General features: G+C 46.0%; 3 protein-coding genes across 3 annotated transcripts; all 3 read left to right on the plus strand.

Moving 5' to 3' along the window:
- Window positions 1-1,525: 1,525 nt before the first annotated feature.
- Window positions 1,526-4,222, plus strand: LOC146630173 (uncharacterized). Its single transcript, XM_085356789.1, has one exon. The coding sequence runs from the start codon at window positions 2,015-2,017 to the stop codon at window positions 4,220-4,222; it is 2,208 nt and encodes a 735-aa protein (XP_085212915.1). The 5' UTR covers window positions 1,526-2,014.
- Window positions 4,223-4,270: 48 nt separating this feature from the next.
- Window positions 4,271-8,371, plus strand: LOC146630174 (uncharacterized). Its single transcript, XM_085356545.1, has 4 exons — window positions 4,271-5,621; window positions 5,967-6,100; window positions 6,479-6,619; window positions 8,096-8,371. Exons 1-4 carry the CDS (start codon window positions 4,271-4,273, stop codon window positions 8,369-8,371), a joined length of 1,902 nt encoding a protein of 633 aa, XP_085212671.1.
- Window positions 8,372-9,326: 955 nt separating this feature from the next.
- Window positions 9,327-10,784, plus strand: LOC146630175 (uncharacterized). The gene has a single exon (XM_085356546.1). It carries the CDS (start codon window positions 9,345-9,347, stop codon window positions 10,782-10,784), a length of 1,440 nt encoding a protein of 479 aa, XP_085212672.1. The 5' UTR covers window positions 9,327-9,344.
- Window positions 10,785-12,893: the final 2,109 nt, after the last annotated feature.

The following is a 12,893-nucleotide window of genomic DNA, read 5'->3' on the forward strand; positions in this document are numbered from 1 at the left end:
ATTGTGACAATAGTTTGCATCATAACACAGAGCGAAAAGCTCATTTGCTCCCACCTGATGTGAAGTTAGGGCGATATTTAGTTTCGCCAGTAGGTGGCAGTGGCGGCTCAGCCAAATGGGTAACTGGCAAAATAATCCTTCACAAAAGTAACGCAGGCCAGTTATTACAATGGAAGCCGCCAGTAACACTGAATTGTTTTGCTGTGTTTCAGGTGAGAGCAATATACGAGAACTACATACATTTATGTAAAGTTGATACTTATTTAACATGTTTGGAGTGTAATTCTTGTTTATATGGTGTTTGATGTGAGCGAATAAGGGAGTTGTTTCACGTTATCTGTGGGTAATGCTAGTAACATTTGTGCGCTAGCTAAGTCATGTTAGCCTCCTGCATTAATCTCTGTAACCGTGTTGTTCCATCAGTAAGGTGAAAGGTGAAGAAAATATAATCTGATCAAACATTATTCAGCTTTAAATATTGTTCAGCTTTAAAGTTACTGTGCAACTGTGTAATAAAAATGTGCTCACGACTTTGGCCTTGAGAGCGATAAGAAGCGATCGCCTCATCCTGCAGGTGCAAGATATCTGCAAGCGAAGAGACTAGAACACCCAAGGCCGATTTCCTTTTATGGAGTTGTTTTTCTGCTAATGCAGCACTTTCCTCACAACCCCCTCCTGTAAGTGTTAGAGAATATATACCCATCCTCACAGCAAATATTAGGAATCTCCTGATGTGAGCTGTGTTGAGAGGTTGTCTCTGTCTCAATAAAAGTTCACTGATTCCCCATCTGCCGCAGGTGTCCGGTTGTCTTCATTCTCCGCCAGCCTGGTTAAGTCAATTCCTCCTTAACATCTAAAAGAACCTATTTAATGAAGGAAGACGAGTTCACTTTGTGTTTAATATTATTCTATTGCTGTTGTTGTTTTTTTTGTATCCTTCAATTGGCGTCACGAACAGGATCCGCTCCAGGTCAACTGGAACGGATGGGAGGACATCGGCCGTGGTCTGAGTGAACGGAGTTTGGACAAAAGCTGTGTGCACACAAAAACAAGGTAAGCAGACCTTTTATTTCTGCTATATTGAACATTATAAAAATACTTAGTGTCCAAACTCCTAGTAATTCATAACCAAAATTGTCTGGCTTACTTAAGGCTTGTTGAGAATCAGACAAGTGAATAAGAGATAAGTGAATAAGAAATAAGTGAATAAGTGAATAAAGATAAGAGTGAACTGAGGTCTGACCACGGTTGCAGCCGACGGGTTGCTCTCCGGTGTCGGATACATACCTCAGTGCAGGTCTGGGACCTTGAAAGGGTTTATTAGTAACGCCTTTCTAAACAAATTAAAAGGTTAAAGGCCTTGAGAATATTTTTTAGTAATATTCTCTAAACTACAGAAGGGTTAGGAAGGCCCAGAGGACTTTATTAGAAAAGATCCTCTAAAACTTAAAAAGGAGAAGTACTGGTTGGAGTCCAAAGGAGGGGTCCCTTTGATCAATAGGAGAAAATGGATCTCTTCTTAAAACCCCGATGATTTTAGTGTTTTAAATGTTTTGATGTTCTGTTTGATATTGGACACACATAAATACACGCTGAATGCTTGCTGTGGAACACTGGGCAGGACAGTTTGGTTCTCCGTTGTTCACAGATTACACAATTAAAGGAACTAGGTTCCTCTTTTGGTTAAAATAATACACCACACATAGAATTTTTTTTTTACACATTTATTACATACATAAGGAGGGTAATGAGTGACTGCAGGTAATGTATGAAGTGTGAATGAGACGTGTGAACAAGGTGACAACCAACTAGCACCCCTATCAGGAAGCTCTAGGCAAGGTTACCCGCCAGACTCCGGTTTGGTAGAAGCTTGGTAACACCTGAAGGGATATTTCAGTGCTGACTCACCTTTAAAGCAGCGCCCCAGCTGTTAGTGCCTAACAGAGGCAGAAACCCAGCTGGCCCAAATTCTCCTTTAAAATCAATAAAAGAACACTCCTCCATTGACAGTAAAATGGATGGAGAATTAGATCGAGAAACTAATGATGATGGTTGGGGTCCCGGTGTTATTCTTAGCACATTGGGAGAACAATTAACATGTGTTGAGACAGTCATCAACTCCACACACCAGCCTAAAGAAGCAAAAAAGCAGAAAGAGTCATTGAGGAAAACAGCTGAAAGGTTAATGAAAGAAAAGGGAAAGGACGTGGGGAGTAGTGGTAACTGGGGAATAATTTGGCAGAATAAGGCTATGCAGGCAAAAGAGAAAGAGGAAGAAGCCAACTCAGCAGCAGCAGGTGCAGGTGTGATGAGCAGGGTGAGACACAGAAAGGAAGCAGATAAGCACGCAGGCCGCAAAGCTAAATTTAATCACTGGGTGTGTTTATGGGAAACTGCAAAACCACACATGAAGAAAAATAGGTCTCAGCCACCTCCCTATTCTGCCTCAACTCCTCCCTCAGCAGGCATATATCCGGTACTTAATATCTCTGGTGGAATAATGACTATTGGAGAAGAACCGCCCGTAGCTCCAACTCCCATAGATACCAAGCATTTTTGCCCAGGAAGCTCCTCTCTGTCGGCGACATCCTCAGCTAGTAGTAGAGCCCCCTCTTCTATGTCCCATTGTTTTGGAACCGGATCTGAGGGCCTAACTGACCCATTTGCGAGCGCACCATTTGCGGTTCGAATGAACAGACAGGAACCCACTGAACAACAATTAACTGATCAAGAAGCAGCATTACGCAGCTGCTTAAATGAACATAGGTCAGTGGTTCAGGTGAATAATCGTGTTGCGTCAGCCCCTCTTTCCCGGTCCAACCCCTTTGCCAGCACTCCTGTCGCTGTTAAGGGAGATCTGACCGCTACTGCAAAAACTGAGCCTGGCACTTCACCAAATGTCACAGTTACCATGTCTTTGGTGGGCCGTCAGGATCCGGAAACACAGATGAGTTTAGCCCACGTTTTTGCTGACACTGCTACCCCACCAGGCGGGGAAGAAACTGAGGATACTGATGATGAACTCAGTGACCTTAACTATACACCCCCCTCTACCCCTCCCAGTTTAGGATATCAGACTAGATCTAAGGGCCCTGTGCCTCAGCCTCCAGGCATGTTTCCCCTGGTCCAGACTAAAGCGCAACGTAGACCAGTGTATCAACCTTATTCATTCGGAGATGTCCAGGCCCTAGTGGACAAACTCCCTGACATAACGGAGGGAGGGAATGCCTGGTTGGCTGGTTTGGATAAATACACAGCTGGACAGGACCTCGCACTGGGAGATTTTAGAGCTATTATAACTAGGTGCACATCCCGATCTCAGGCAGCGGACCTGGAACAAAATGCGGGTACTACCATGCATGAGAACGAGGTGCCACTAATGCAGGCCTTGAGGTTTATTGGACCGGCCCTGCGCAAACAATTCCCACCCAAAAATCAAGGCACCTTACAGAAATTTAAATGGGAGGGAAAGCAAAATCCCACCAATTATCTAAATCAGGCTGTTGAAGACTGGGTGAACCATACAGGTCATCACCCCAGTAGGACTTGTTCACAGAGCATGTGGTTTAGAAGGGCGGTGCTGAGGGGCATTCCGGAGTCAGTAAGCCAGAAAATGGAGGATAATCCTGATTTGCAGGACTGTGACTTTGCAATCTGGAAGAAACATTTGATTTTTAATCTTAACAAAGTGCAGATTAAGTCTGATGATAAAGCGGAGAGCGTCGAAGATTTACAGTTGCAACTGTTGAAGGTTCAGCTGCAGAAAGCTAAAAACGACCTGGGTGGAAAAGGTGACAAGCCTAAAAAGCAGCTTGTGGCCGCTGCGGCTCCCCCTCCTGGTCCAGTTGCCCCTGATTTGTATCCGAACCCATGGCCAACTGATCCACAGCCCCCCCAGTATGGTGCTTATCACTCCCCGGCCCCTTATGGGCAGAGAGGTTCCCCATTTGGAGGAAACAGAGGTGGTTTCAGGGGAAGGGGTCAGATGGGAGGTGGTAGGGGAGGCCAGATGTATGTTTGTTTCCGGTGTGGACAACCTGGACACTGGGCTAAAGCGTGCCCTTTGAACCCGGCTGCTGGAAGAGGCAGGGGAGCCCGTGGTGGGCCCTATCAGCATCCTGGCCACAGAGGTGGACCTCGTGGTGCTTTAGTTGAAGTGCCCCCGGCCCCACAGATGCCTGTGATGGGGTGGGAGTACTACGAGGGTGGTCCCCAGCTATAGGACACCCCACAGACTGCCCAGGACGGTGAAGGGACAACGGCGGACCCTATGCTGTCCATAACTGTAGATAGAAGAAGAAGCAGCTTTTTAGTGGACACTGGAGCTACGTACTCCACCATTAAGGATGTTGCTCGTGAAAGACTTACTGACAGAGTGATTACAGTGGTGGGCATATCTGGGGAACCTAAAACTCTGCCTTACACCGTGCCCCTCCCCACAACGGTTGGAGATCAGACCTTGTTACACAGCTATGTTTGTTCAAAACAGGCGCCTGTGAATTTACTGGGAAGAGACTTGTTGATTAAATTAGGAGCCACAATACTCTGCTCTTCACAAGGCCTAACTGTGACTCTCCCTACTGGGGTTGTACTTCCCTGCTCTGATGGGCCAGAGGGAGGTGGTCAGTTTCTGCTGCAACCCTCCTCCTGTTTGGCGGACTCTGCTGACATCTACTGGGCATTATTGGAAGTTGAAACACCTGCTGAACCAGGAGTTTGGACTGCTTTTCAGCAATGGCGGCCGTGGCTCTCACTCCTACATCCTTATGTCCCTCCCCCTGACCCACCTCATGTTACACTGTTTTATGACAGGTATGACACCACCTGGTACCAGCACATGTTCCAAGAGCAGTGTGAGGGGCGGGCTTGGTCTCTGAACATGTCGTGCATTTTTGCGGCACCGGAGGGAGTGGCAGCAGCGGTTACTTTTACAACAGATCAATTACAGTGGTACATGATGTCTGATGAGGCAGCTCCCCATGTGTCACTGGCCTTACACCCTGGACACCAGGCTAAGGAGCTGGGTGGAATGGTTAAACGTTCCCTTGCGGCCACTGACTGGACACCTACAAAACTCCCACAGGTTTTGTTTTCTCCATCTACCAAGACATACCAAATTTTAAATGATTGCTTTAATTCCTCAACACTGCAACATGGAGTGGTCAGCGGGTCACATGGAAGAGAACACACAGACCACTGTGATGCTGCGCCTTTACTCGACTCTCTTCCAGATTGTTTGTGGTCCCTTGGACCCACAGATGTAGGTTTAGTTGATGTGGAGCCAGTCTCTTTTCAACTGTCATCTGCTACCCCTTTGTGGCAGCCTCAGTACCCACACAGACCGGAGGCTGAGGCTGGGATTGCAGAAACAATTTCTGGTTTGGTCACTACCGGTGTCTTGGAGCCCTCCTGCTCTAAGTGGAACACGCCCATCCTACCCGTTGAGAAAAAAGGCACGGGGAAGTTCAGAATGGCACATGATTTGAGAAGGATTAATGCCTTACTTGGCACTCCTACTTTGCCTGTGCCTAATCCTTATGTTGCCTTGACCAACCTCCCACCATCTCATGCCTGGTTCACCTGCATTGACTTGGCTAATGCCTTTTTCTGCCTCCCACTTCGTGAGTCACTGCGTGACATTTTCTCATTTACATTTAGAGGCCGACAATGGCGTTACACTCGCTTACCACAGGGATTTGCCCTCTCCCCAGGACTGTTTAATCAGTGTTTGAAAGAACTTTTACAAACCAGCCCACTACCATCTGACTGTATGTTAATACAATATGTGGATGACCTTTTGCTGTCTGCCCCCACGGCTGACATCTGTTTGGAGGCCACCAGAGTGGTACTTCACCACCTGGCCAACACAGGTTTTAAAGTGAGCAAAAACAAACTACAGATTGCAAGAAAACAGGTTTCTTTTCTAGGCCGCATGGTCTCACAGTCCGGTATTTCCTTGTCCCCAGAACACAGGAACTCCATTTTGCACCATCCAAAACCTCTAACTGTAAAAGACATGTTGTCATTTTTGGGCCTGACTGGTTACAGCAGGACCTATGTCCCAGACTATGTTGGCCTTACTTCCCCTTTGCGCGCTTTGGTAAATGAACAAGGCATGAGAAACCTCTCTGCTCCCCTCTCATGGACTACAGAAACAGAACAGGCGTTTATAAAGTTAAAACAACAGCTTTCTGTCGCCTCTGACCTTGCTGTGCCAGATTATGCTTTGCCTTTTCATCTTGATGTTTCTGGAACTGGAACCCATATCAATGGTATCCTGTTCCAGAAAAAAGGGGGAGAGAGAAAAGTGTTGACATATGTAAGCGTAATGCTTGACAACACTGAAAAACGCCACCCACCGTGCACACAACACGTTTCTGGACTTGCAAAAATCATTCAGAAAACAGCACACATAGTGATGAACCACCCACTAAAAATTTTGACATCACACAGTGTGGTGGCCTACGTCTCCTCACAGGCCTTCACACTCACTTCACTCAGGCAGAGACGCCTCAGTACCATTTTGGAAGCACCACACATCACCTACTCACATGAAGGCATAAACATGGCTGATCACATGGGATCAGGGGAACCACATATGTGTGAAGAGGTTGTGCAGGTACAGGAGAAAATCAGGCCAGATTTGCAGGCAGAACCTCTAATGGATGCAGAAAAAGATTGGTTCACAGATGGATGTTGTTTCAGAACTGAAAGTGGAATGTTGAAGGCTGCATGGGCAATAGTGGAACAGACAGACATGAGATGGAAAACAGTGAAAGCAGAGCAGTTGACAGGACAACAGTCTGCACAGAGAGCTGAACTGAGAGCGGTGATTGAAGCCTTAAGGATGGGAAAGGGACAGAAAGTGAATATATACAGTGATTCAGCTTATGCTGTGGGAGCAGTGCATGTGGAGCTCAAGCAGTGGCTAAGAGCTGGTTTTTTGACAGCCAGCGGAAAGCCTATTAAACATGAGATAGAAATGAGGGAATTAGCGGAAGCACTGTTGTTACCTGTTAAGGTGGCAGTGGTAAAATGCAAAGGACACAGTGCCGGATTGGACTTAGTGGCATTAGGTAACAAACAGGCCGACTTAGTAGCTAAGCAGACAGCTGGTTACTTACCCTCCCTGATTATGGTAATGGACCCAGAAGCCACACCCCCTCCAGAAAGACCACCCATACAACTAGGCCTAGCCACAATCAGAGAGTTACAGGACAAAGCCAGCCCCCAGGAAAAATCATTATGGGTAACAAGAGGGGCCACAAACACAGATGTTTGGCGTGGCCCAGATGGAAGGCCCATTCTACCGCCAGGGGTCAGACAGACAGCAATGGAAGAGGCACATGGAGTGGGACATGTGGGACCTGCACAAATGATGAGGAACTTAGCCGCCTGGTGGCACCCTTATCTAAAAGACATGACAAAATACATGGTTAAAACCTGTAAGGAGTGCAACCAATTTGGAATCAAGCCCGCCTTCAAGCCAATAGCAGGGTACTTCCCCATCCCACTTTGCCCAGGGAAAGAAATAATCATTGATTACACAGACATGGTGGACAGAGTAGGTAGTTACAGGTACCTGCTGGTGGCTGTGGATGCATTTTCAGGTTGGCCAGAAGCCTGGCCGACAGCAAGTGAAAACAGTAGAACTGTGGTGAAGTGTCTGATTAATCATTATATACCACAGCATGGGTTTCCCGAGGTCATAAGGTCGGACAATGGTTCACATTTCAGGAACCACGATCTGCAGAGGGTTGAAGCCGCATTAGGTTTGAAACATAAGTTTGGCTCAGTTTACCACCCCCAATCCCAGGGGAAAGTGGAAAGGATGAATCAAACTCTAAAAACTAAATTGGCTAAAATCTGTGCACAGACCAAATTAGATTGGGTTAAGGCATTGCCTCTTGCATTAATGTCCATAAGATGCTCAGTAAATCAAACCTCTGGTTACACTCCATTTGAGTTGGAGCATGGCAGGCCTTTTCCTGGCCCCTCCTCTCGCCTGTTAATGTCGGATGAAGCTGATTCAGACCTCGATCCGAGGACATATTATAACATGCTCCGCAGTTTTGTTGCCCAGTATTCCTCACAGGTCGCTGAAAGAAACCAGCAAGAGCTGAAAGAGGCGGCTACACCTGGAATGGACTACGTCCTCCTGAAAGTCACAAAGAGAAAGTGGGCTGAGCCTCGCTGGACAGGCCCTTACCGCATAACAGAGCGGACCTCCCACGCTGTCAGGCTCGAAGGGAAAGGTGACACCTGGTTTCATTACACACAGTGCGCTGCTGCCACCGAACCAGGAAGAACCTTGAGAGAGGTGCAGAAGGACCTGTCAGAAGGAGCTGCAACAGCATCACCAACCACTTGAGGGAGCCAAAACTCAACCTACAAGCCGGCTGGTTACAAAAGGGGGTGTTCTTCATACTGAACTAAACATTTTTATTTTTCTATTTTTAACATCTTTTATGACTTTGCTTTTATATTGGCTTGAGTTTTTAAGATTTACATTTTACATTGCAATAGTTTTAACCGCTGAAAGCTCATTTAAAGTTGTGTCACTGATACTTTTTGTTGCTCTTTAACTCCTAGAACACGCCCTTGGCGAGGTGGGGGGAACTGGACCACCTTTCTCTGCCCCATCATCCTCTATTAGAAGACATCCAAGCTAAGTAAACATGTCTTGGCCCTTTCCCCCTGAAATGACAGGCAGGCAAAGATGTTGCGTCTTTGTTTGCTTCCTGGCCCTGGGTCTCATTCCCATTGGCATAATCCTGATCTGTGAAGGGCCCCCGACACTTCTGACACCTTCAAGTTCAAAAGCTTCGCCCCCTTCTGACAGTCCCAATCTGACAAATGTAGCCCCTAGGGTCTTGCCCACCACTTCCTCTCCAGTTTTGCCCACGCCCGATCCATTTAGAAAGAAACGACACACGGTTACCTCCTGCACCCCAAGTACGACTAGAATGATTACTCTCTGTGTCCCCAACAATAAAAGTTGGGTAGTCGAAATAGATTTCGCTAGCTTCCCAGTCACTCCCGTCACCAAAGACCAAGGGGGGGATCTTTTTAACCTTGCAGTACATCTCTCCTCCTCAGTGTGGTATATAACCCTGGGAGGTTGGCATCAGTGGAAGTGGTCCAGTTTAGTGTCAGAAACGGACCTTGATTGGTCCAAGCACTCTAGGGGTCAGGCTTTGCACTGGAGAAACCAAAATATGCTCAGAATAGCAAAAAAACCGGATCTTTCAGGCTTAATTTTTACCCTAAAGGATCTGGCCTTGACCTCCTGTCAACAATTTATACTTGCCCCTTGGACTGATCGCACCGCCCTGTATTGGCAAATGGAGATATGCCCTAGCGTTGGTGCAGCTCCAAGCTCTGTAGTTAAAGATGATAACCCCACCTTTAATGGCCCTCCGGTGACATATACAAACGGGGGGAGAAACGGCCGAATACGCATTGTAGACACAAATAAAATGTCTAAAGATGACCTCTTCCAAATTCTAACCGGTATTTCTGGAGCAACAAACAACTGGTTACTACTAGCTGAACAAGCTGCTGACAAGACGGCTTCCGACTGCATAGTTTGTATGGGAGCCCGCCCCACTTTAAGAGTTGTACCGGCGCCAGTCAATAGTGCATGCCTCCTGCATCTTATGAACAATACAAAACGAGGTCATTGCTCATATCTGGAAAACCACTTTCCTAAAACTCAACGCTCGGTCTCTAATAAACCACCTTTCTTTTCTTCAGATGTAGCTGTAAACAATTTCACTTGTATTAACCTGACTGGCAATGCAGTAAAACTAGGTAGCTTGAACTCTTCTTGGTGCACTGAGATGACGGTTATGAAACCAAACTTCCGACCTACGGCTAGGGCTGATTTGTGGTGGTGGTGTGGCAATAACAAGTTATATGATGGTTTCCCTCGGGATGCGTCAGGTCTTTGCGCTCTCATAACTCTTATTTTACCTGTTTTAGTCACTCCAGTAGATCTCTCTATAGAAGTACACGAAGTTGGCCTCCCATCCTCCTCTGAACGCCGCTCTAAACGTTCTCTAATCCCAGGTTCAGCTCATAATCCAACCTATATTGATGCTGTAGGTATACCCCGTGGGGTCCCCGATGAATATAAACTGCGAGACCAGGTTAAAGCAGGATGGGCCTCGATACTTTGGATGGTTGAAATAAATGCGAATGTAGACAGAATTAACTACATTCACTTTAATGTGCAACTGTTGGCTAATTACACTCGAGATGGTTTTGAAGCTGTGCATGCACAGTTATCTGCCACTTCCCTAATGGCTTTCCAAAACAGGGTCGCAACGGATTTTCTCCTCGCAGAAAGAGGCGGAGTCTGCAGCCTTTTTGGTCAGGAGTGCTGTACCTATATCCCCAATAACACAGCTCCTGATGGTTCCCTCACTAAAGCTATTACTGGTCTCACAGCTCTTACTGTTAAAATGAAGGAACACTCGGGCGTTGATACTGCCATGTGGGACTCTTGGCTTAACATGTTTGGCAAATATAAGGCCCTTGTAGCTTCCATCCTAGTTTCCATCTCAGTTTTTGTTGCTGTCCTAGTCACCTGCGGTTGCTGTTGTATTCCATGCATTCGATCCCTCATCCAGAGACTGATTGTTACAGCTCTCACTCCTGAGGATAAGGATCTCGCCCGGCAGATGCCTTTATTGGCTAGTCTACTTCCCACCTCCTCGCCAACGGATGATGAAAACTCTGATCGTGAGGGTGACGAACATTATCGTCTTTCTCTTGTTTAAATGCTTCTACAATGATTGTTTCTCTGTGGTGTTTTGTATTAGGCTTGTTATTAATTGTTTCCCTCACCCACTTCCTCTTGAAGGATATATCTGGTTGAACTGTGTCTGGTCGGGTTGTGAGGGTTAAGCGATGTTCTCAGGGTCTCCGGACTTAAGCCTGAGCGAATGTGTACTCCCACCACTGGATATAAATTGTTTTTTTTCCACACCCCTTCCTCACGTTTTACCATATTCACTTTTGAATGTCCTTAGCAGTTACCGTTCTGGGTTTATTTTACGGTTGATTTATTTTTTCACATTTTCACGTTTATATCTCTCATTATTATAGTATACTCTGTACTCTCCACATTTTTATCATTACTTATGCTTTTTGGTTGCTGAGTTACAGGAACTGTTAATTTTGTGTCACTACCCTGGTTGCACTGACTCGTTGTATCCTTGTGTGCAGGACAGCTGTTACTGCTTTCGTCGGGAACCGAGACTGCTTGCAGCCGACCCCTGGGCAGGGTGGTGCCTGGACTCTTTTCTCCTCATCTGCAATGACAGATAAAGACAAATGATAAGACCCGAGGAGTTTTTCGAGCCAGGCTTCGACACGTCTCTGTGTTCCTTTGAATGTTACTTATTTTTGTGTGTTGACCCATTTAAGATGGGTCAAAAGGGGGATTTGAAGAAAATATAATCTGATCAAACATTATTCAGCTTTAAATATTGTTCAGCTTTAAAGTTACTGTGCAACTGTGTAATAAAAATGTGCTCACGACTTTGGCCTTGAGAGCGATAAGAAGCGATCGCCTCATCCTGCAGGTGCAAGATATCTGCAAGCGAAGAGACTAGAACACCCAAGGCCGATTTCCTTTTATGGAGTTGTTTTTCTGCTAATGCAGCACTTTCCTCACAACCCCCTCCTGTAAGTGTTAGAGAATATATACCCATCCTCACAGCAAATATTAGGAATCTCCTGATGTGAGCTGTGTTGAGAGGTTGTCTCTGTCTCAATAAAAGTTCACTGATTCCCCATCTGCCGCAGGTGTCCGGTTGTCTTCATTCTCCGCCAGCCTGGTTAAGTCAATTCCTCCTTAACATCTAAAAGAACCTATTTAATGAAGGAAGACGAGTTCACTTTGTGTTTAATATTATTCTATTGCTGTTGTTGTTTTTTTTGTATCCTTCAAAGGAAACAGTTAGCTGGTGTCAGTTAAAGTTATAGGAAATAGACCAGCCAGTACATGTTATGTTGTCTATTGTTTACTGGTCATTTTCTCTGTGTGTTAAGGGCTGATTAATACATGGCCATTACACGTAATGACACAAAAGTAACGCAGGCCAGTTATTACAATGGAAGCCGCCAGTAACACTGAATTGTTTTGCTGTGTTTCAGTGCAATAAATCTTCATGTGCACCTGAATGAACCCTGTCGTCCTCCAGTGTGTAACACATAGGACCCTTCTCATTATGCAGCTGCCTTTGACTGTGCAGCAGAAACATGCAGCTGTGCTTAACTGGACTGCTTCACGCCGTATGCAGCCCTTTAACCAGCTGTACAACAGAAGCATGTAGCTGTTTGGATAGCTGTAAAGCAAAGGCCTGCAGCCCTTTCTGGGGCCGTGACACAAATGCATACAGCTCTTTAAATGACGGTAAAGCCGAAGTGTACAGTCCTTTCAATATCCTTATAAGCAAATATACCTGGCCTTTGCAGGGCATGTACCTGGAATTCTGGTTCTTGCCTCAAACACCAGAAGCGAACAAGTAAACCCTCACTCAGCATGGATAGCAGTTTATGTCTGGCATGCGCGCCCAACAAAATTCTTGAATGGATTAACTGATTAACTGCTTTTCTGCAGACTTTCAGACTCACTTTGGCCATGGAACTGTCAAAGTGACCCAGTGCAATGATGGATGAGAGACTGGTTTGCAAGAAGTTATGGTGTAGGGTCATGTATATCATAAGTGGAAGATGAAAAGAAAAAACAAAGGATGAAAGGTGTAACAGGGCGGCCCTTAGCGGCTGGAAACACAGTGAGATGGACCAAGGCAAGTGTAGTGGAACAAAAAGTATTTATTTGCTATACAGCTCTCCTTAACTCATCGAGCTTCTTCACAGCA

Source organism: Diplotaxodon limnothrissa, linkage group LG6 (genome assembly GCF_057381915.1).
Source record: "Diplotaxodon limnothrissa isolate DT_005_m linkage group LG6, D_limnothrissa_male_GT1.1, whole genome shotgun sequence".
Taxonomy (NCBI): domain Eukaryota; kingdom Metazoa; phylum Chordata; class Actinopteri; order Cichliformes; family Cichlidae; genus Diplotaxodon; species Diplotaxodon limnothrissa.